This window comes from Chroicocephalus ridibundus, chromosome 6, assembly GCF_963924245.1.
Source record: "Chroicocephalus ridibundus chromosome 6, bChrRid1.1, whole genome shotgun sequence".
NCBI classification, from domain to species: domain Eukaryota; kingdom Metazoa; phylum Chordata; class Aves; order Charadriiformes; family Laridae; genus Chroicocephalus; species Chroicocephalus ridibundus.
The window spans coordinates 49,032,383-49,055,091 of NC_086289.1; the positions used below are offsets into that span (position 1 = coordinate 49,032,383).

Sequence of the window (22,709 nt, forward strand, 5' to 3'; positions counted from 1 at the left end):
GCACCTCTCCCCCTCGTTAGCATCCCGGTACTGGGGGCTCTGCCCAGGCAGGGCATCCCCCGCACCTCCTGCTGTGCTGCAGGGTGCTGGGGCCTCACTTGCCTCCCGCCTCCCCGAGGACAGCAGGCAGCAGAAGCCACGCAACAACGTTCCCTTGGATCACAGAATGGTTTGGGTTGGAAGGGACCTCAAAGATCATCTAGTTCCAACCCCCTGCCATGGGCAGGGACACCTCCCACTAGACCAGATTACTCAAAGCCCAATCCAGCCTGGCCTCGAACACTTCCAGATGATGGAGCAAAATAGCTGGTCCTCATTCGACTACAGACAGGGCAAATAAAAATCCCAGGGAAGAGAGTCCCCAGTCCTTGTCTTAAAATTCAAACACAGAGCTCAGGACAAAAGAGAGCGAGAATGGAATGTTTCTCATGTAACTAACATGCAACATGCTACAAATGACTGTCTAGGAAAGGTACCAGAATTAATCCATTGCATCTCTTGAAAACTCAGTGAGAAATACAAATCATTCACTATTAACTCTTGAAAATCTTCAGAATTTGAGAAAAAGGGACTCTTTATTTGTAACATTATCAAATTTCTACTCCATATCACAGTGAAGACTTCCTACAGGCTGGCATGAAAGATGAGCACCCCTGGTGAAACCTAACTGCCTAGAAATCAGGCTTTATTGTAAACTTTTCCCTTTTTTAATTATCTAGTATAGTTACCCTCTGTAAAAACAGAGGGTGAGAATCCACAGCCTCTCAATTCACACAATGGCCAGAATTCAATCCCAGTCTCATGTCTTAAATTTTATAGCTAATTCTTTTCCAGAGTTTGCCCAAGGCAATACTCTCCATTCATTAACTAATTATCAGACAGTTCTTTTCCCATAGCACAGGGAAGATAAACTAAAATGCCAGGAACAAATATTTTACCAGCAATCCAAGAGATGCAGATTTTAGGATGAAAATGACCAGTATCAGCTGTAATAAAAATCTCTATACCGTAATAAGTTCAGAAGGTTCATCTCCAGTCTCTGAGCTTCTCTGTTTGCAACAGCGCAGTGCGAGCTCTCACAGTGTCTAGCAGGCAAAGACATCTGGCAAAATCACTCCTGAAACATCAAAGGTGTACCTTTTTAGCACGGCTAAAAAGATGAAAACTGGCTTCCACATCCTGTGTTGACATTGGTGATGATCTTGGAAGTCTAATCCTGAGCACAGGCTAATTCCCTGATCTCTCTTCCACAAATCCAAACTGCATGCATGAATTCCACACTCCTCTTCCCACACCAGCTAAATTTTATACCCAGAACAGTCTGTCATACAGAATTAACCTATTCTGCTAGGTTAAATCTTTTCATGAAAGATTTCTGAGACCTATTACACAGACCTTATTGCTGACCCTTTTCTCCACACTCACCTTTCAGCAGGCACACTTACCTTACCCAAGTTCTAATGACTGAAGTCTCAGACCTAGGTCCAGCCTCAGAAGCCCAAGAACCAGAATCAGAACGCCAATTTCACACTTGTTTGCAGGCACCCTCTTATCAAGAGTAAAACTGATGGTCTGTATTTAAGGCAAACAGCTACAAGAAGTAGCCGACCAGTCCACACAAGAGCGAAAATAAAAACCGAGCAAGTAGGTCCAGGGATATCACAACATACGTGTTTCTTGACTGTGAGCCCTAAGTGAAGACTGTTAGTAATTGGGACTTGTGATTTCTCCAGAATAAATGCTCTGGGCTCTAATAACATCAGGAGTTCTTATTCCAGCCTTTCCCATCTTGTGGGGGTATCTGAGGTTTCTCTCCTCTTCTTGGTCTTTCAAAGATCTTGCAGAAATTAAATTACCTTGGAGGCATTTGCTCCTCTCAGATTTGAGTGATGGGTTCAAGCGTCACTGGAGACAAGAGAGAGCCAGCGTAACAGCTCACTGCTGCTACGGGAGATGGCCCCAGTCCTGCATTCCCTTCCTCCATCACATAAACCTGCCTACCCTGGACGACTCCTACCTGTCCACAAGGAAAGTGGTTAAACAAGTGCTAGAGCCGGTGGCGGGAAAGTGACAGGAGTGCGTGACCAGAGCGGAAGTGAGCGGGATGCAGAGTGCAGCATCGATGCAGCCCATCTAATCAAACCACACGCTCCACATGAAAATACTGTGGATGAACTTGCATGTTACAAGTGAACCGTTACCAAAAATGAGGACCATCCTGCTCACTGTCTGCCCCTGTTCCCTGTACTGAGCCAGTTCAACTCACTAAGCCAGCAGGTCAATCAAGTGCAAACAAGCACACCAAAAAAAGCGTTTTCCCTTTAACGAATGGAACTGGCCGCTCACAGGACACAAGAGTAAGAGAAAGGGAGGCACGGGGAAGGCAGGAACAGGACCTGCACCCCACAGCAGCAGAAAGCTGTGACACTGGCCCAGCCGTAACACGCAACCTCACGCCATGGCACGACACGAGCTCCATTCCCTCCACCTGACGTTCCTGGGAATGGTGTTAACTACTGAAAAGCTGCTCATCATCTCAATATCTGAGCAGCAGTTCCAAGTGGGAGGTTTTCTTTGTTCAAGAGAGGATCATACAAGCAACTACACAGCGAGCAGCCCAGGGCTTGTTAATGAGTTTCTGAGAAGCAAAGAGGTCACTGTTGACAGCAGAACGGCAGCAGCAATTAGAGTTCGACAACACAGGCAGAATCAGCGTCCGCCAGCAGCAGAGCTGGCAAGGGCAAGAAACCACCCTTAGCATAACACCCACGAACACCGCTCTTTCTCCAGGTTAAAAATAAAACCATTTCTGGATATTGGCAAACTGACAGTTTTATTGTTGCCACGTCACTTGGAAAATTTTCTGCATAAAATACAAACCCAAAAGCAAGTAAGACAAAAAAGTTCACGTGAAACTACCATTTCCTTTTTAAATAACCACAAACAGAAAACTTTCCAGCTTATGACAGTTACACAGTAAAACATCCCTGCACAAGATTAGACATCAGAAGTGACAAACGAAACAGTCTTACCCATGAAAACTGACTGCACTGACAGAAGCAGGTGGAGGAAAAAATAGTATGCAATTGTGTAAGACTTCTGCATCCTACACAGGGAAAATACACGTGGACAAAATTAATTTAGCATTTTAGTTACGATTCTTAGAAGAGCAGCTTACATACTGAAGAGCAGCAGTTACAGCAGCGGCACGAACCAGCCGTATACTCAAAGTCTTGCAATAGCTCGTGCAGCAATGTGAAAAGAAATCTCCAAATACTACCATGGGCTGTTTTAATAAAACGTACGTTTATGAACTCAACGGCCTTACTCAGAAAAGTAAGCTCAGAGACAGTTTTCAGGGTTTGACTGCTAATACCAGGTTTGTAGTTTGATAAATCTCATAATACGGAACAGTTGATTTCAAAAGAACTGTAAAATTCTCATCTAGATTATTCCACTGCTGCTGTCTTCAACTGTAGAGTTCAATTCTCTTGTTAATCTTCGCAACTGCCCCAAATCTAGATTTTTCAACAACGAAAATGCATAGAAGGTAGGGCGATCCTTACCAAAAAGGTAGTAATTCCAATATCCTTCAAAACTACGTTTACCTTAATGCAACCAAATACATGTGTCCCCATGTAAGTACTCAGTGTAGACCCACAATAGTTGAGAAACATCTTGCCCCGAATCCCTCGCGCAGCTGTATGAAAGGACAGCAAGCCAGCAACCTAAAAGTAGATGCACAGTTCAGACCTTAACCCAACTGCAGAAATACAACGCTTCCAATTTTCATTTATTATAAGTATTAATTCCACCAAAGGACTGCAAACGTGTGGAGGAAAAACCCACAAGCAATCTGCGTAAAGTGACCAAAGACACTAAGAACATTTTTGGCTGATCTTGCTTTTCTCATCACAAGATTCTAGTTTTTAAGTCATGTTACATGATTTCCTTCAAGACACCTTCCTCTTGCAGGCACAGTTCAGAGACAGCACTATTTTGTTTTCAACATGCCAAGAAGAGGCCTCAAACACTGGCTGATTCCCCAAAAAACCCCTAAAGATAACTGGATTTCCCATTTCGGTGCTCCAAAACTCAGGTATCTCAGGCAGTACTCATGCCAGATTGGAAGTCTGACACAATGTTTACAGAGTTTCAGCTATAAAACGTGCCTCAGAAATTCATTAACTAAAACCAGTACAACTTTGAAAGCTACCCCAATGGTGGGGACAATCCTAAATTCATAACTGAAAACGCACAGGAGCGGTTTTACATGCAGAAAAACACAAGGAATACAATAATCCAGCAACTTCAAAGGGTTCATGTGTGTTTAGGTAGAGCTGCTGTTTTGGTACAGAAGGTGATCTGTAAATGCAGAGAGCAGAACATTCGGTGTCACTGGGACAGATCGACTCACCTTAGCGATAGCTGTGATTCTAAATGCATGCTTTGGAAAACATCATTTGTTACCCTTGTTCATCAGTGGTTTATTCTTATACTTCAAAACCTCCAAGGGGGAGGCGGGGGGAGCACACATGCCCAGTGCCTAGTGCCCGAGCAATAACCTCACATCGACGTTCAGAAACCAACTCTTCTTCAAATAGTATTACACACGGTACGCGCAGCTGGTGCGCCCAGAAGTCAGAGGAAGTCACAGAGTTTAAAAAAGGCAGTTCAAATATAAATGCTTCTGTAAAACTGGTAAGGAAAGATTTTAATTGTCAGAAGGAGACTATGCAAACAAGTAGTTTGTCTCCACCGAGACAGGGTGCAGATGCTCAGCGTGGGATTGTCCGGTTCTTACAGAGATACTCACAGAGTCAGGACTGGTTCAGAAAAACCAGAGGTGAACTTGCAACTCCGTACCTAGAAGGCCGTCACATGAATACCTGAATGTCCTACAGAGCGCTGGGTGGGCTTCACCAAAATGTACCAGCATAAGTCTCTAGTACCTACCTGGGAATATACCACGTACCTCCCATTTCCCGTGAGATCCCACACGCGATGGGCCTCAGCAGCTACTTCAGGCTGCAGGGGAGCAGTCAGCAGCACTAGAGCTCGGCTGTAGCAAGCTACGCTCAGTTTCTCTGCTTCGGATAAACCTAAACGCTTAGCATGAATATTTACCTCAGATCTCATCCGTTAGAGAGGACAGTGAAGCCCCTTACCCACTGGTGCCTCCTCCCGCTCCTGCGGCGAAGGGTCAGGCGCTCACTGAGGGGGGTGTTTGGAGGGTAATATGGGCTCCTTCTTCCTGCACAATCACAAAAATATTTGGAAACACTGGCACGCACTTCCTCAGGTCAGAGCTCTTTTTTTACACAAGGACTCGTCTCGATAATACTTTCTGAATCCCAGGATCAATATTTAAATTACCCCAATCCTACATCAACTAGGTGATTTTTCACCATTTCACCCCCAAAAAGTCAGACAGTAATGGCAGACTGTGACTACACCTCGTCACTGCAACAAGGCCTAAGGAAAAATAAATTTCACAGGCAGCCTAATTTTCAGTCTTCACTATTACTTTGCATCTTTTGTAACAGATTTGTTACCAGATCCTGTCTCCCCCACTCTTTTCTTTACGGAAAAGCTAAGCTCTAAACAAAACTGTTCATAAAAAAAAAAAAAAGAAAGAAAATGAAAAGAGTAAGTAGGATCCAAAGATGTTATTTTCAAAAGGAGAAAAACCAGTCATTCAGTTAAGTATACAGATTCCTAATTGCTCTTAAAAGGCCATTAGGTAAAAAACAGCTTTTCTAAAGCCCAGGATATGAAGCAAAGAACAAGAGGTCGGAGAACGGTATTTAGAGAATAAAGATACTGAAAAAAGCTATTGCATAATAAAGCTGTTACAAAATAAAGTCTAATGGCTGAGCTCACCTTTGCTCTCATGCTACTTGGCTAGAGCCCTTTATAATCACTGATGAGAATTTTATAAAAGCTGAAGTCAAAATTAATTATTGAAAAGTATGTCTAACCTATGATGCTAAGTGATTTTCCACCCTGAGAATTTTTAGCTATTAAATGAAATACACAATTGATTCTGCAGATACAATATTCCTGTGGCAAACTATCTTTAGTCTCACTTCACCTAGAACATTGCCATTCATCACTCCTCCATTTATAAACAGCTACAAGATAAAAGTAATAGTTTTAAAGAAGTAAATCGGCTCTGAGGTGATCTTCTTCCTATTGTGAAGTTAGGGTTCGTAAAGTTAGGGTTCTCCCTGTCCCCAACTGATTTTAGTATCTACTTTTTGCTCTAGAAAACCTTATCAAGTCTGTGCCAGGTGTGAATACACAGCATTTAAGAAACAAAAAACACAACTTAGTTTCTAATAGTATAGCTACCAAAATCTGTACATCTGAAACACCTTATATTACAGGGAGAAAGAAAAATATAAAAAATAAACTCATGCATATTTCTAAAACAGATTCTTTATAATGTAATATAAATAGATATAAGGTGTATTCTTTTCTCATTATTAATGCATCTATTCAATATTCATTCTAAGAAAGTCTTTACAGTACACATGCATTCTCCGTATTTTCAGTATTCCTGATCATCTCTCAGTTCTCATTAGCAAAGAGAATTCTCCACTGAATTCTTACATTTGCAACAATTTCTATAATTTTATAACAAAGCTTCCTATCAGGAAAAAAAAAAAAAGGAGAAAATATATATATATTTTTAAATTAAATATGCATGTTTTTCAAGAGACATTTTACATGCTGCGTCTGAAAGTGTTGCCTCTTAGGCTATATACATGTACAACAGAAGATTCTCCCCGGCACATTTACAAAATTCTAACAATGTAAAAACTTTAGATCCACAAGTATAATAGCAGGCCATCATCCAGCACTCTGTGCCTGTAGTTAAGTACAGCTTTTGCTTTTAGAAACAGTTCACAGGAGGCCAGATCCCTTTTAATGTTATGTTTTTATTACAATCTCCCCACACCTCCAAGTATAAACATTGAATCCCCCCCAGTTTCTCATCCCTCCCACCCACAGAAAGGTTGCATGATAAGACCAAGGCGAAGCGATTTAAAGCCACATCAATGCCTAACACACACAACAGGTTTGGAGAAGGGAAAAGCCTAACATTAAAAAAAGTTAAACAGCCTCTTGCTTCCAAAATATTAATAAATAAAGTAGGTAATAAAAAAAATGTAATTTTTTCCCATTTTGAAGAATTTCCACAACAGAGGAATAAATTCAATAAAATAACGTAAAAGCTGTCCTTTTGGAATAAAAACCAGTTTTAGAAAACAATAGCGTACTGTAGGTTGCAATTATTGTACCTATACGTATGGAAGAAGTCACAGAGCCTCAGGCGTGCTGTCCTTTTCTTGTTCCCCATGCATGCCATAAACATGGCTTGTTATTGATACATCATGTATATGCGCTATACATACACATACATATGATGCATCTCCGCAGAGGGCCTTTTTCAAAAACAAACAAAAACATTACTCTGGTGTCACAAATATTCCCTGCCATTAAAATGGAGAAATACAAAGCAAAGATTTCCCGGTAAAGTTTCTCATGGTAGGTACCAGACTGTTCAACTGTTCTTACGGTAAAATATCATGGTGGGAAAGAAAACCCATCCACTGGATTCAAAAGGTGCTTTTAGCTGGATGGTCAAACTAGTGACAACAGGAACAGAGCTACCACTATGCTGAAAGATCTAAGCACCATAGTATGTCCGAAATACACAGTACTTCCAAACAAACTATGAATTCCTTCAGAGATCTGTATCACCAGTGGGGCAAGAAAACAACATCTTAATTTTCTGTTCAGATTTTATTTGAAATCTAATTCAAACTGTCAAAGCTACAAAAAGGGGGAACATTGGAGTTATTTTTCCTATGTCACAACATTCTAAAACAAAATATCACTACTGCCAGCAGATCAGTTACACACATTTCTGATGAAACTTCTAAACACAAAAATGTTTCATTTGGGAAATAGTCACAATGAAGATATTTTGTACAATATAAAACAATGACAGGTCTACAGATGCCGATACTCATGAGTATACACGTGCATTCACAAAAAAAAAAATCAGGAATGCTTTTTTGTTTTTTTAACAGACTGTTCAGGCACAAAAACAAAACCGCATTTCCAGTAAGTGACAGCATCATAAAAAAATATTAACATTGTCAGTGTTTGCTTTTCTTTGACTTCTTGTGAGATCTGTGAGGAGAACGGGATTGAGACCTGGATTTTTTCCCTGACTTTTTAGGGGATCTGGATCGTGATCTTCTTGATCTTTTGGGTGTCCTGGAGCCAGATGGCGACCTGCAAAAACAAATAAAGTTTTAGGTCAAATAGTAATTGGTAATACCAACTTTTTCTACAGTATTTAGCATTCATTTACTGAGCTAAACAAGGTAGAAAATTATTTTTCTCTAGTAAGGGGAAGTAATAGAATGGTATCTTGCTTTTGAGAGAAAGGCAATTTTTGCATTATAAGGTTTTTAACATAGTTTGGCCTTAACTTCAGTGCTTAGAATCCACAAGGAAAAATAGCACCAACTCATGTCCTTAAACCAACATGAGGAATTCACAACCTTCTGCATATGCCTCAGCCACCTTGGCTCTTGTATTAATAGCAGCCTATATCCATATAGAAGAGAATAGAAATTAAAAATCATATTGAATTGTGTTATGCTGAAATACTTTTGATTCCTATCAAGCATGTTCAGCTTGTGATATAACCCCACAGAAAAACTACACTGAACTGTCATGTAACCCACACCTAATAATCTGATATAATCTCAACTGAATGACCATCATAGTAACTTTAAAAAAAAAAACCCTCAAATAGTTTTCCATTTCTATTTGAATTCCTAACCTATAGGACAAGAATCTGAGTACTGCAAATATGTACTACGATTTTCTCACCAGCATCAGAGGAATTTTCCTCAGCTTGTCCGAGAAACCTTACATCAATAAGATATTCTACACATCTAAAAGAAGCGAAAGCTGATCTTTTGAGTTTTGAGCTACAAAGGCATCAATACAATAATAAAAATCTCACTGCAAGTTTAACATTAACTGGAGACAAATATTTGTGTCAGTCTGGCGATTAGGCAATACCTACTTCAGAAACAAAAACCTGTAAGCAGTATCTAATCTAGATATTTTTCATTAAAAAGAACAAACCATAGGAGAGGAGCTTCATGTAAGCAAATCATCAGTTAAAAACTGCACGTTCACTATAATTCTAGAAGTTCTATGGGCTACAGAAGATGTTTCCTTTGAAAATAAGAAGCTAACAAGCAGCAAGGTGCTTTGGTTTAAAAAAGTATTTCTGAAAACTATCAGTAAACAGGTAAACAAGAACACAGAAGTGAACAGCCTTGAGCTATCACGGCAGGAGGCTGTATACACTTCAGACACCGAACATTCAAAGCTATTAACCAGGAACAAGCAATATAGTTCATTATGAGAGAAAATACTTGCACATCAAATATGCTCTGCTAAAACACACACAAACAAAAAAACCCAACAGAAACACACCTATGTACTTAACTTTCCTACAATCTGAAACAGAGAAGACACCAGCTTACCTTTTGCCTTTTTTACTGACATCTCTGGGAGAATCTTTATGCGATGACCGAGAACGTGAACTTTCTTTGTGGGAACGTTCAGAGCGTTCCGAGCGTTCCGATTTTGGTGATGGAGATTTTGCTCGTCTACTGCCACTGCTGCGAGATGGGCTGGGTGAAGCACTGTGTCGTCTTTTCCTTTGTGAAGAAAGCAAGTACAGTTATGTACATACACATGCAGAGACATACAGAGAAGTGAAAAGGGTGTATTAAGAAAATGGACTCCTTTCTGTAGATATTCTCTTTTGCCAATTAACATTAGATCCTTTGAAGTAATTAAAAAGTAGTATGCTTTTTATTACTTAAAACAAACAAATCAAGTTCAACATGCACGCCAGACTTTCTTTGGATGAAAAAAATTAAGACCTCTGACTCATCTTTGTTTATTGCAGTGTAAAAACATTCTGTCATAGTTTCCTGAGAAGCAAGGCATTTTTCTGTATCTACACTTAATAGAAATAGAGTAATAATGGAAGAATTCGGCTATACAAGTATTACAAGATCAGGGTGTACAATCAACTACCCTAAAACTAGCTGTTCTGAAGAATTTTTACTATGAGATGAATAACATTTAAGCCACCGCAAATAATCTGTGGTATGACTTCAGTACAGTTTTCTGACTAATACACTGCAGTCAATTTACTGCTAAAAGAGAGCTAAATATACCCTGTTTTCAACTGGTCATTATTTTACCATGTTTCCTCAGGGCCTAAATGAGACCAAAGGGGATTCTATTCAAAATGGTATGCCACTTGGGGCAGAACACAATTCGTTTAAAATTTTCAAACATGTTTTAATATCCAAAGCACAGGGGTTTTTTGTTGTTGAGTGGTTTTCTTTATTTGGGTGGTTTTTTGTTTTTCTTTTAAAATAAAATGCACAATACAATGTAATTTCAAGGCTACCACTGCATACAAAGATACTGTGAGGCTTTTCTTCCCATCCAGCTTACTCCAAGGAAAGCTCTTACCTCTCTTTTCTCGTTGGTGTACATTCCTCCTTCTCCTTCTTATCTTTGGACCTGGATTCATTTTTTTCCTTGTCCTTTTTGTCTCTGTCCCGTTCTCTTTCCAACTCTTTTTCTTTTTCCTAGATTATTAGAAGCATTCATGATTTCAGATGAGGTGTGACTAATGATTAAGACAACCAAGCCAATCACAAACAGCATGAAAGCACTGAGTACTGAAGGAACACAGCACATATTCTGGGAAGGAACTAATGGGCACACCACACCCACTCTCCAAATCTTTACTACTGCTCTGTACACAGCAGAAACATTTATTGTAACACAAACACCGACAAAAACACGAAAGATGTCACCCTTTGTGAGAAAGTCTGAGTATCTAATTGGAAGTGAACTGTCTTCAATTTTACAAGTTTCAGGGAAACATTACAGCTTAACAGATTTTCTAAACTAAACTAACCATGAAAGAATACCAGGAACCTCTTTTTACTTAGAACATATGCATTCATTAATCCAGACTGAAAATTGAGATAATCTCATAACGCCAAGACATTTAAAGACAAAACAATACAAAAAATATTCTGCAATAATGCCTACTCTGTCAAAAAAACCCCACAAATACAGTCCATTTCTATATGCCATCAGGACCATTTTCAAAGAAAATATATACCCTAAGCACACCTCGTTTGTTTGTCAAATAGTTGGAAAATTAATCATACAAAAACAAGCCTAAACCATCAGCAAGTCTAAACAGAGATCAAAAGACGTGCTTCTTTCAGTACTGGCATAAATTCCTTCCGTGGCAATAAAGAGATATTCCCTGCATACCCAATAAAGACAACAAAGAAGGGGTGATTTAGTTAAATGAAAGAAGGGGGGTTATATGAGTAGGAAATTTAGTCTTGAAAGCTCATTCTGTAGTAAATTAGACAAAAAACGATGACCAACCACCAAGTTCGTGGGAAATGCAATCAGATCCACTATTGCATTATTATTATACAAACTAACTTTATTACGGCATTAAAGCAAACGATAAAGTTATTCCCTTAACAATGGCGTAGTTATTGTTTTAAAGAACACCTGTTATAAAATATTTCTTATTACCTCATCATTGAATGTGAAACATTGCAAGAAAAGCAATATAATTATTAAAAATCTAAAATACTGCAATTTGGTTGAACTAATTCAACACAAGGCATCTAAACAGGATTATGATTTATGTTTTTTTTAAGCTACTGTCTCCCTAAGCTTTCTGTGGTTACTTGTACAAATCACTTCTGTCTCCAATTACAGCAAACGTCGAGGAACTGGCAAGTTTTAGGATACAGCTACATTTAAAAGGAAAGTTACTTAAGACTGAAGTCTTAACTGGTAACATCAACCTCCAAATGCGCAGATCTTCAGGGATCAGCTTTCTTAATTTTTACAAGTCTCTTTCTTCAAGGTACTATGCAAAATTACTTTAGTGATTTAGTTAAATATTGAGCAACAAATAACGCAAAGAACAAGTGACAAACACCTGGCGAAAACTGCCTATTCCTATGTAGCTTCCAAGAAACTGCATGGGTACCCAATTTCATCATTGATCTCTCGGGCTGGGAAACCTGATCAGAGAAGCAACTGCCACTTACTCTTTCTCACTAAACAGATTGTCCAAAGAGGTTACATGTTATGTTTTTAAAGATTCAAGATTACATGACGTGATGTATATGATGCTAATTTTTAAGGCCACTCTGACCTTCATAGTCCAGAGAGGACTAGTAAAAATGGTAATGGTACAGAATTATTCACTTTTGGGTGACAGTATGAGCTGGAATTATCCAGGAAATCTTAGACACTGGAGAATCAGAAGCACGTATGCTGCTTAATACTATCCTTTCTCTTCCTTTGGAAGCCTTTAGCACAATGGATCAATTACTAAAAGCAAAATGAAAAGTCTGATGAACATCTTCAATTGTCAGCTCTCCCTTTCCTTTCCCACATCTAACAGTTTGCTTGATGTAATCAATCCAGAAGTGTCCTCTTTACGGTTTCAATACGTTCTAACGATACCCATCTGTACAGTGTGAAATACTACATTATCCTGATTAAAAAGAGAGATTATAGCTACTCTGCAGAAAGCACCTGGATTTAGACATGCAATTTGACATTACAGTAGAATTTTAATGAGAACCACGTGTTGTCGTATTTAATGCCACCTTACATTTGATAAACTCAATAAAAGCCTACCACATAAACAGAGCCAAACATAAAGAACATTTCTTACCCTCTGGAGCAGCTTGTCTCTATAGTGTTCAACCTGTTCCTGAAAACTCTGGCCTGGTTTCTTGGGTCTTTTCCCAGACTCTAACTCATCCTGAAACTTCATCACCTTAAGCTGTGAAAATAATACTGACCATTAGGTTATTGGACTTATTATTATCCAGTTAGGCAGGTGGCTGAAAATTAAATTGCCGTGATTTACAATCTGTGTTCTTCATTCTTGCTATAAAAGTTTGTGCACAAAAAGACACTAACTGTATTTAAACTGGATCAAAGCAACAAAACCACATACTTGTCTGCAGGCACCTGCAGTTGTTTACAGACACGTTAAGAACTAAAACTAAAGGGATTTTTTTCTGTTATTCTACTAAATTCTGTTCCCATCATTAGAACACTGCACCCTTATATTTCTTAGATCGTTATCCGTTTTTTTCTTTCAAAATGAGATCATTTACTGCAGGTGTCTTAATATATTGTTTCAACTTCTCGTCTACTCCAAGTTTTCTTTCAGAAACTGACTTTTTTCCATTTAACCCTAAATATCAAAATCAAATGACTGTCACGATTAGAATGTAAAAGAGATTTTTACTAACACAATGCTCTTTCATGTGCTATCAAGCTTAGAAACAAAATTCAGTTCGCTAGCGCTACTAAAAGTAACACTAAATTTACTGCGATAATATCCCCAACTGAGTCACAAAGTTAAGCAAATGTCAGAATTTTTCCATGTGTGGTTTGTTTGGTTTTGATTTTTTTTGTCTATATACACTAAAACCTTTATCCAAGTTGATTCACATCGTAAAATTTTACTCACATCTCTTAACATTTGTCAATCCTTTATTCTTACCACCATGGCCTTTTACAAACAATCTTTCAATATTTTTGTATGAGATGTCTCTTTTTTGGGGGGTGGGGAGGAGCTTGGTAATAAGTTATGTTGTATTTGTCAGCCCTCTTCCAAATGTTTATGGTCTGACTCTCCTGTATTCCCTGTTTCAATACCGACCTCCACAGTCATATATATATGAATAGATTTTTCCAGTGCTTGAGGTTTCATTTTTAGCAAACACACAAAGTATTTTTCTTTTTAGAAATATTTAACTCTTCCCCACTGAAAACACATGAAGGAAAAGACTTTGCAACTGTGTCCATTTTGATTATGTGGAAAGGATTCTTATTCTCCAGGTCCTCAATTCCCTAATATAACGTAGGCAAAAAAAAAAAATAAAAATAATCAAACCCTAAAGGTTTTTTCTTCCCTTTCAAAAGCAGCAGGCCAGACTGGATATGAAAATACCATATATTGTAATCAGCCCTTCCAATTACTGACTGAGCAGAAAGGAAAGGTATCACAAAAACAAACTAATCACCAGAACAAATACGTTAAGAAACATAAAAGCCAGGGAAGGATAGCACGATCCCCTTCTTTTACCACAGAAAATTTCTGACAAATGTTCTGCTTACCTCCCTCATTTACAGAGTATGCTCTACCTATGGTTGAGCATTTTTCATGTTTGCTTACAATTCAGCCAACTAAATGGTCAGCAACCAACGGAAAACTGACACCATCATTTGTCACATACCACTCCACCTTCTATAATGGCCTTTTTTCTTCTCCCCCCCTTCAAATGTAGAAGCTTGAAAAGCAGGAATACCTCTTGGAACCACAGTATCCCACTGTACCACCTGTTCTGGTAAGAAACCAAGATTGCATTCTCTACCATCATGTAAACTCCAAGTTGCTTAGCACATTCAGTACCGAACAGGAGTAGAGACGAGACTTAGCTGATCCAGAAGGCCTCTTGGACTGTCATGCTACGAACATGCACATAAGACTTCTATTGTGTTTTCCCAACTAAATCACCCAGATAAAAAAAAAAAAAAACAGCAACAACATACACAAAATAAAAACACATCCTTACAAGATTTGATTTCTTTACATTTTTAGCCAACAAAGTTGTGACACTATCTGTTTAACCATATTTTGAAAGCAAGGAAGCATGAGTCTATAGCCCAAAGTAACTAGGAATCCAATCAATGGGCTTTACTCGATTTAATAAGCTGATCTGGATACAAAGGAATGCTGAACTTCTAGCAGCCTGTCTTACATGCATGTCACACAACTCACTCCTGGCATGAACTATAAAATGCCAAGAGGAACTATTTACATATAACTTTTCCAATAACTGTGGGCAGGGGGGAAAGGTGATCATTAGCAGGTGCCTAAAGGAAGAGAGGAAAAATAGGAAGAGCCTAGAGAATAACCACTGACTCAGCACCTCCCCAGACTCCAGCTATGCAACTACGTTAAGATCATATGGTTTCCTGAGACAGCTGTGGTCTTTTGCAAACCAAGCATCAATGGATCTCTTCCACATGGAAGTGGATCTCTCCCTTTGAACCCATGTAAACTGACTCCTTTTAGAAAGATGCTGTGGGTAGAGGAAATCAGCTCTAGCACATCCCCTGGAAAAGGAGACCAAGTGTTACAAAATGCTGAGGTGGTATCAACAGCTCACTACGGAAAGATCATTCTCTTCCGCCTTCCTTCTCCACTCCTGCACCCCAAGCAAAGGGTTCCTCCTCCCCCTGCCCTTGCAGCAGCTGCAGTGCTTGCCTGAACCTTCCATAAGCCACATCAATTCACTAATCCAGCAGACACCCATGCCCCCACCTTCAATTATTTTTTCCCTGCATTAGTGAGATGTGTTGGCTCAGGGGAAGAATGAGCAAGTGCCAGAGCTCACAGGTAGGATCAAGGTTATTTCCTTTCAGCAGAGGTGAGCAGTAGATCATATCAGTTCATCCTACACCTTCATATATAGCAGCTTTTGCTACTTGCTCTAAAGCATCACCACCGTAACTATGTTTTAAAAGAAAAAGGAATTACTTAGGTCGCAAAGTCCAGAAAAGAATTCTGTAAAGAATTCTACCACTCAGAATTACTTTATAAACTTGTATGTTTAGTTGTCTCCCTTCACTATTTCATTGTTCATAGCATATTGGCCACACAATATTCCCATCACACAGTTCCAGATACCCGCCCCAGGAGAAAGAGATCCTTAAATTATAGGCTTAAATCTGCTTAAGCATCTAATCAATGCATTTTGTAAGCATTCCACTTCATAAACCCGTATGTAGAAAGAAGTAATATATTCTCATTGAATTGGTTATTCTTTAACTAACTATTCTTGTCCAACAGACAAAAGCTATTAAGCCTGTTCATCCTTCGAAGCAGATACATTTACTTTATTTAGACTATCTCTGGAGTCACTAATACAGATGGTGATATGGAAGGGGAATTTCGAAACCCTGTGCCAAAACTTTGTAATACTAATTTCTTAGATACAGCAGTCTCCCACAGCAGAGAGTTTAGAAGATTTCAGAGACTGCAAAGCAGAAGTGTCAAATATCACTGGAGTTCCTGTGAACAATCTCTACTAAATGCTCCAGTGCAGGGATTGTGTTTCTTACTAACCAAGAGAAGGTATCTCCCGTAAATTCAAGATAAACGGCTTCACAACATGCCTCTTGCCTATCGGTTCTCATCTTGAAGTCTTCCCCCTCTCTCCTCAAACTCATTTGAGGAGAGTTTAAAAGATTCAGTCTTTCCTAGAAGTTGAGGCCTTGATTACAGACTAACCAGTAAGCTAGCAAGTTACAGAAATGGGTAACATCTCGCTACCATGGCTCAGGGAAACCACAGACTGACACAAACCGAAGCCCTGCCCGAAGCTTTTTGCATTCTGACAAACAGGTGTGCTGCGGGTAGCCTCCCTTGCTTAAAATGAATCTATTTTCAAAACCCATTCTTGATTTTCTAATCTTTTGCTGATACTGTCTGAGTCCATACACAGTGGTCTTCGGGGGGAAAAAAGGCTTTTTCCCAAGAGGTTATTCCACAGTTACCCACCCTCAGAACTTAAATGGCCAGGTTCAAACACAACTTATTTGAGATAAATTAGCTGCATACTGCATGTTAGGATTAACTAGGAAGTTAATCACCAGATGCTTGATGAAAGATGGGAATTTCTGCTTGATATATAATTGCACTCAAAGCTAGACTGATTACAGACAGGACAGGGACCCAAGCAGACCAAAGTGTTTTGTTTTTCCTTAAAACATGCTCGCCCCAACAATGGCTGCAACAAGCCCTAGACTTTGCTAGAAGCAGAGCAAAATATTTCTTTGAATTTTCCAGTGGGTCTATGGGCAATGGAATTTCAGCAACTACAATATTATCAACAACAGATGGCAGGGATACTGATGTACACATGTGAAATACTTCTTCAGCTGTAACAGACCTCTAGCATGCTCAGTCACACTCACAGAATGACATGTATCTTGGAGCTAAGCAATTCCTTGCTTTTGTCTTTGTGTTAAACAGAAGTAGATTCAAAGATTTAAAATAGACAAGAATCTGCTGAATTAAGATAATGATTATCTTCTGAGGAAGAACTGCTATAAATAGCAAAACTATTGGTCAAGCAAGAGCCAATCTGTCTACTTATTACTAAGCTGCAACGAGTAAAATGGTAAATAGATATCCAATTAAATATTTTGCAGTGGCTTCAAGTGAGCTAGGTACAGGAACCTCCACGGACTGTAAAGACCAAAGGGTTCTATTGTTCTAGTGATGATTACAAGCCCCAGACAGCTCCTATGACTTGATGAACAAATACACCATAATTCAGAGAAAGAAATAATGGTGACTGTATGGAACTTCAGTTTCTTGACAAAGGTATACAGGACCTTGAAATCCAGAACAGGTCTCGGATGCAATCTGCTCTTGTGGACTACGCTTAATCTATTCTCATCTTGTGCTCTAGTCATTCTCTGATGAAGACTGAACACTACACTAAAGAACTTTGATCTTGTCCGGTACAACAACTCATATCATGAAAGCAAGGACTAATCTCATTTCTGTTGTGACATGCAGGAAAAACTTCTTTGGCTCTTGGTAGTAAAATAAATTGCACCTCAGATACCATGACACTTTTTTTGGGGGAGGTGGTGGTGGGATTTCTGTTTTCATACTGACAGAACACAGACACAGGACACTATAACAGAATCCAACCCTGCATTTCCTGGAGCTCAGTGGTACACAGCAGAAAGGCTGAACAGGAAGACTGAAGACCATTAGTCTTCTACCTCTGATTAAGCAATCCAATGCTACGTTGAGGTCTCAGGTGACTAACACAAAGGTGAGTAAAGGCAGCTACTAAAGAGGGCAAGTCTCCTGTTTGACCCTTTTGCAAGCACTGGACTTGTGAAAAACCTGCCTCCTGCTGCTGCTGAAGCCTGTGCTGGCTTTTTTGGGGTAGGATTATAAAATTTTGTGCAGCAACATGGAGACAGAAGTAGAGTACCGTAGAGAAAGGTCCAAGGAGGACAATGCTGCTTCATTTTGTCTGTGAGTTTTTGCACGCTCTAAGGAAACAAGCTTAATGAACAATTTAAGAAACGTAAAAAAAACTGAGGTCTCTCTACAAAGAGGATTACACCTTTCTTTTAGATGTCCCTGGAGCAGGGAAAGAGAGCGACATGCTCAGTACCACGAAGACCATTCTGAAATTTGAGTTATAATGTAAAGCAAAGTGCCAATCTTTCACATTAAAAAAAAAAAGTAAAGAAATCACTGTTTTTTAGCATTAGAAAAAACCCTCTGCTCTTGCTAAGTTCTGGAAAGGATTCACACTTCAGCAAGGCTGACAGGGGTATGGGGGAAGGCAAACAAGGGGTTAATAACTTGCCTCCTCTGATGGCACTAGGCTGATGGCTGCGGCCAAAGTTTGTTTCTTACTGTGCTTTCTCCTCCCAGCTGACAAACTTAATTTACTAACTGTGCCAAAAGAAAGAATTGTTGTTTGTATTCATGAATTTCAAAAAAATGCATTAAAGAAACATGTTTCAGCTTCCCTGGTAGTTCCTGTGTAAACTGCTAGAGAATTAGTCTTAACTATTTTTTTTGGTCAAAGATTTTACATGACATTTAATATTAGATGGCATAATTGTTAAAGCTGGTAATTGGAGGTTGGTTTTTTTTTTTTCCCCCTCATTTCCTCCCCTCAAATTTAATAATGGATTTGTTCTTTGGCAGGGACTGGGTACATACAAAGAAGAAACTTTGAATGTGAATGATTTAAAGTAGTACAGGGAGTACTTTCCCGTCAATGACAAACTTGAGAAGAAATCTGAAAATTTTAGTACTTCTACATATGTTCTGAAAATGAAAAAATTTACAATCCTTTCCTGGCAATTCCAAAAGTCTGAAACTGACACGGTAATTTACTTACCACAAAGAATAAAGACTGCAACATGTACTTGAAAAACTCAAATATTTACCACCTAAAACTGTTAAAGACCAGATACCTTGACAAAAGAACTTACAACACTTGTGCAGTGTAAAACTGACAATGGTTAAAGTAAATAATTTCCTAATTTGCCTACGCAACTGCCAGGATAACATCTATAATACAGATACTCAATCTGAAAGGAGCCCTTTCCATAACCACTATGATCATTATGCAATATGAAAACTAGTTTCACTTGTACTTTCATTAGTCTGACAGCATATATTTTCTACAGAACTACTGCCCCCATGAGTCAAGCCAGACATAAATCCCATTTAGCTTTTCAGAAATACAGAGTTTACTCACTTCAAATCACTACGCATCATGAACTTTCAAGATGCTATGCAAAGCAAGAAGTTTCTAAATGCTTAGTTATAGTCCATTAATTTTAATAATCTAAATTAGTAAACAGAAGCAGCATATATAGGAGAAATAACAGTTGTGACACTTAAAAATATTTTTGCTGCTACACTGTAAAAGAATATTATGGGGCTCTGCTAATGTCTGATTTTAGCTAACCAGTACATTATAGCATAAATAGGTAGGCAGCCACAATTCCACCTTTAAAATACTACCCAAATTATAATCTGTCACTTGGAGATGCTACAACTGCAACAAGTAGTTTAGCAGCTTCTTAATATCATTTTAACACAGTGAACAGAACATACAAGAATTTCAGTATTCATTGTATCATGGATTTTAATACTGACTACAAGCTGGAAAGCCGCATGCAGTCATGGCACTGGATGACAGAAAGGCTTCATTGCTAGATAAAGCTCATGCTAAATTCAAGTTCTAGTTACTTTCTCTGTTGACCACAAACTAAGAAGCCAGCATGAAGACGTAAAAATCTGTACTGATCAACCTTAACAGCTATACTAACACCTATGTTTGGAAAAAGGGTAAAAGAACAAGTGAGCCCTATAAACTGCATGCAAGTCTTCAATTAAAATGCCTCATTTCCAGGACCACCTGGTTAGTTGCATCTACTCCTCTGCTTGATGGCTGACACAGTGAAAGGCGCAACTTCCAAACGCAATAAAATACAGACACTTTAAGGCAAGAGATAGAGAGAACAAGAAAGGCATAGGACTACAGTTACATCCAAAAGTCACTCCCATTTGCCAACAGAAAGGGTAGAGGAACACAAGCAAGCTAAGGCTACCAGTGGTACTGAAAAAGGACACTGAAAAAGAGGAGTAATTCTCAACATGCAGTATCCCCTGACTCAATTTTTAGTTTTTTCCTGCTCCTCTGAAAGCCAAAACAAGGCAAGGCTGTAAACAAACACATCTTTATAAAAATACACTGGGCTAAAAAACCACTATATAATAGGTCTATAATTATTTCAGTAAAAATAACTCCCTATTCTATGTAGAGAACTTGAGGGGGAGGACTGGAAAGATACAGAAGGGTGGCACAAAACACCACAAGCTGACCTCTATCTCTCGGAGTTTGGCACGCTTTTCTTCACTCATTTCTGAATATTTGACTGATGACTTGGATTCAGGCATTTCTTCTTTAATAGGATTGGAATACATGTGTTGTTCTTCTGACTTAGAACTCTGAGTGTCTTCCTCATCTTCACTTTCTTCTTCTTGACTTTACAGAGAACATACAGAATTAACTTTTATATGTGTATCGAGAGATATATATGTGTATATATATTTAAGACAATTACTTGTTACAAAAATTTACCACCTCTCCTATTTAGTTTCTATGATTAGTTACTAGTTTTGAAATCTAAGAGTGTTATGTAAAAGTCTGCAGCTACAAAACAGCCTCCATCTGTGATATAGGTATCTTAATATTTGCATTTAATTAAATCGTTAGTTTTTATTACTCAGATAATTTACACTTTTCATATAAAGAGAGTGCAGAAGCATTCTTGAAATTTACAGTCCCCAAATCCATATGAAACTCAGCTACAAAACTAGTCCACGACCACAACAAAATCTCTTTTGTGCTGTAATCGTGCTTTTCAGATATATATGAAGTTTTACAAAAGAATAAAATTTATGACACTTCTGCTTTTCGGAGACAAACCTGAGACATGGCAGATATTTAAAATTATATCCCCAACTGGCCACTAGAGTGCTGCAGTACTACATGCAACGCAGTAAGATATTTAAAAGCATTACTAATAGATGCTCTCAATTGCCTAAGGAACAATGTAAAAGACTGCTCAAAAACAACAGATGGCATGGAGTCTATTAGCATCCAAAGAAACATATACACCAGAGCATTATCCACTGTGTTTGTCTCAAAAGCAAAAGGCAGAGGTTTAGATACATTCATACATATCTGACGTCAAGATTTCTGAACTTTAAAATACTACTACCTCAGTTATTACTGTTTGACACTAACTTTTCAAAACAGCATCAATTTAAAGATTATGGTTAATAACTTCACTAAAAGGTGTAATTTATTGTGTTAGAAAAAGATTATGGGGGCTGAAAGCACGCTGCACTAAAATCCTGATTTTTCCACTTTCAAATTTTCATTTTTGTTCTCCTCTTATAATACACAGATATATATCTCTCTCTTACAGGGAGTTCTGAAGACACTCAATCTTAGAGGAAGAAAATGAATGTTTTCATCAGAATGAAAAAGTACTTACTTTTGAATTTCCTCCTCCTCAGACTCTTCATGCTGGTCAAAAAGCTCCCATTTAGAAGTAGTAACAGCTAGAAGAGACAGTAAGATAATTTTAACAACAGAAAAAGCTGTTATTTAAATTTGAAAATTAGTATTTGTAAATATAAAAAAAATTGCAATGTGATATAATTTACCAGCATCTAGCACTTAATACACTTGCTATTTCACAGAAATACTCAAAATTGCACGTTATCAGAATATTTACTATTTACAGAGCTATTCACTTACATTGCATACCATGTTTCTGTAAATCCTTCAAGAGCAGCCAAATATCTGTCAGTTTGTAAAATCTTATCTTCCAAACAAATATTTAGAAAGACTGCCAACCACGTACCCAGATTTATATTTTTTTTTCTATATTTATTCTTAATGAACTGGAAATTATTTTTAAAGTACTGAAAGTAGAGTAACAAAACCAGAAGATGCTATTTTCTGCACTGAAGTTATAACCAAAAAAAGAAGTTACAACTGAAAATCCTACTGTAATACTACAGAAGTCATATTAGCACTTTTAAGCAGATCAGTTGAAAATAATCACCGAATAGGTGAATGACATTAAGCTTTCAGTTTAATTAAGGAAGTGTTTTAGTTTAACATATATTTTGAAAACTAACCTTGAGCTTCCAGTTCGGATTCATCCACTGCTTCCCACTTCGATGGGGCAACTTTAAATATAGGCTCATTCTTTTTTGGGTCTTCAGCTGTATCCACTGTTGGAGAAAGAGACATAGAAAAATCATTTCCAAAGCTCTTCAAAAGTTCAAATGGAAAAATCCTAATTTAAATACTGAAGCATATTATACCATTTTATTGTTTGCAAAGAAAAGAAATTAGGATTTGGAACCTGAT

The 22,709-nt window shown here is 38.3% G+C and overlaps 1 protein-coding gene across 7 annotated transcripts in view; it reads right to left on the reverse strand.

Moving 5' to 3' along the window:
• Positions 1-6,450: 6,450 nt before the first annotated feature.
• The window catches only part of U2SURP (U2 snRNP associated SURP domain containing), a 46,965-nt gene continuing 30,706 nt past the window's right edge, over positions 6,451-22,709 (reverse strand). For 6 of the 7 annotated variants that reach the window (XM_063337404.1, XM_063337400.1, XM_063337399.1 and 3 more), the window contains 7 exons: positions 22,475-22,570; positions 21,823-21,889; positions 20,642-20,804; positions 12,854-12,964; positions 10,594-10,712; positions 9,585-9,761; positions 6,451-8,310 (listed from right to left, as the gene is read on the reverse strand). In XM_063337404.1, coding sequence (XP_063193474.1) covers positions 8,172-8,310; positions 9,585-9,761; positions 10,594-10,712; positions 12,854-12,964; positions 20,642-20,804; positions 21,823-21,889; positions 22,475-22,570 — 872 coding nt within the window. In that variant the 3' untranslated portion in view covers positions 6,451-8,171. The remainder of the gene's footprint in view (positions 8,311-9,584; positions 9,762-10,593; positions 10,713-12,853; positions 12,965-20,641; positions 20,805-21,822; positions 21,890-22,474; positions 22,571-22,709) is intronic. The other variant, XM_063337402.1, reaches the window with a different exon arrangement.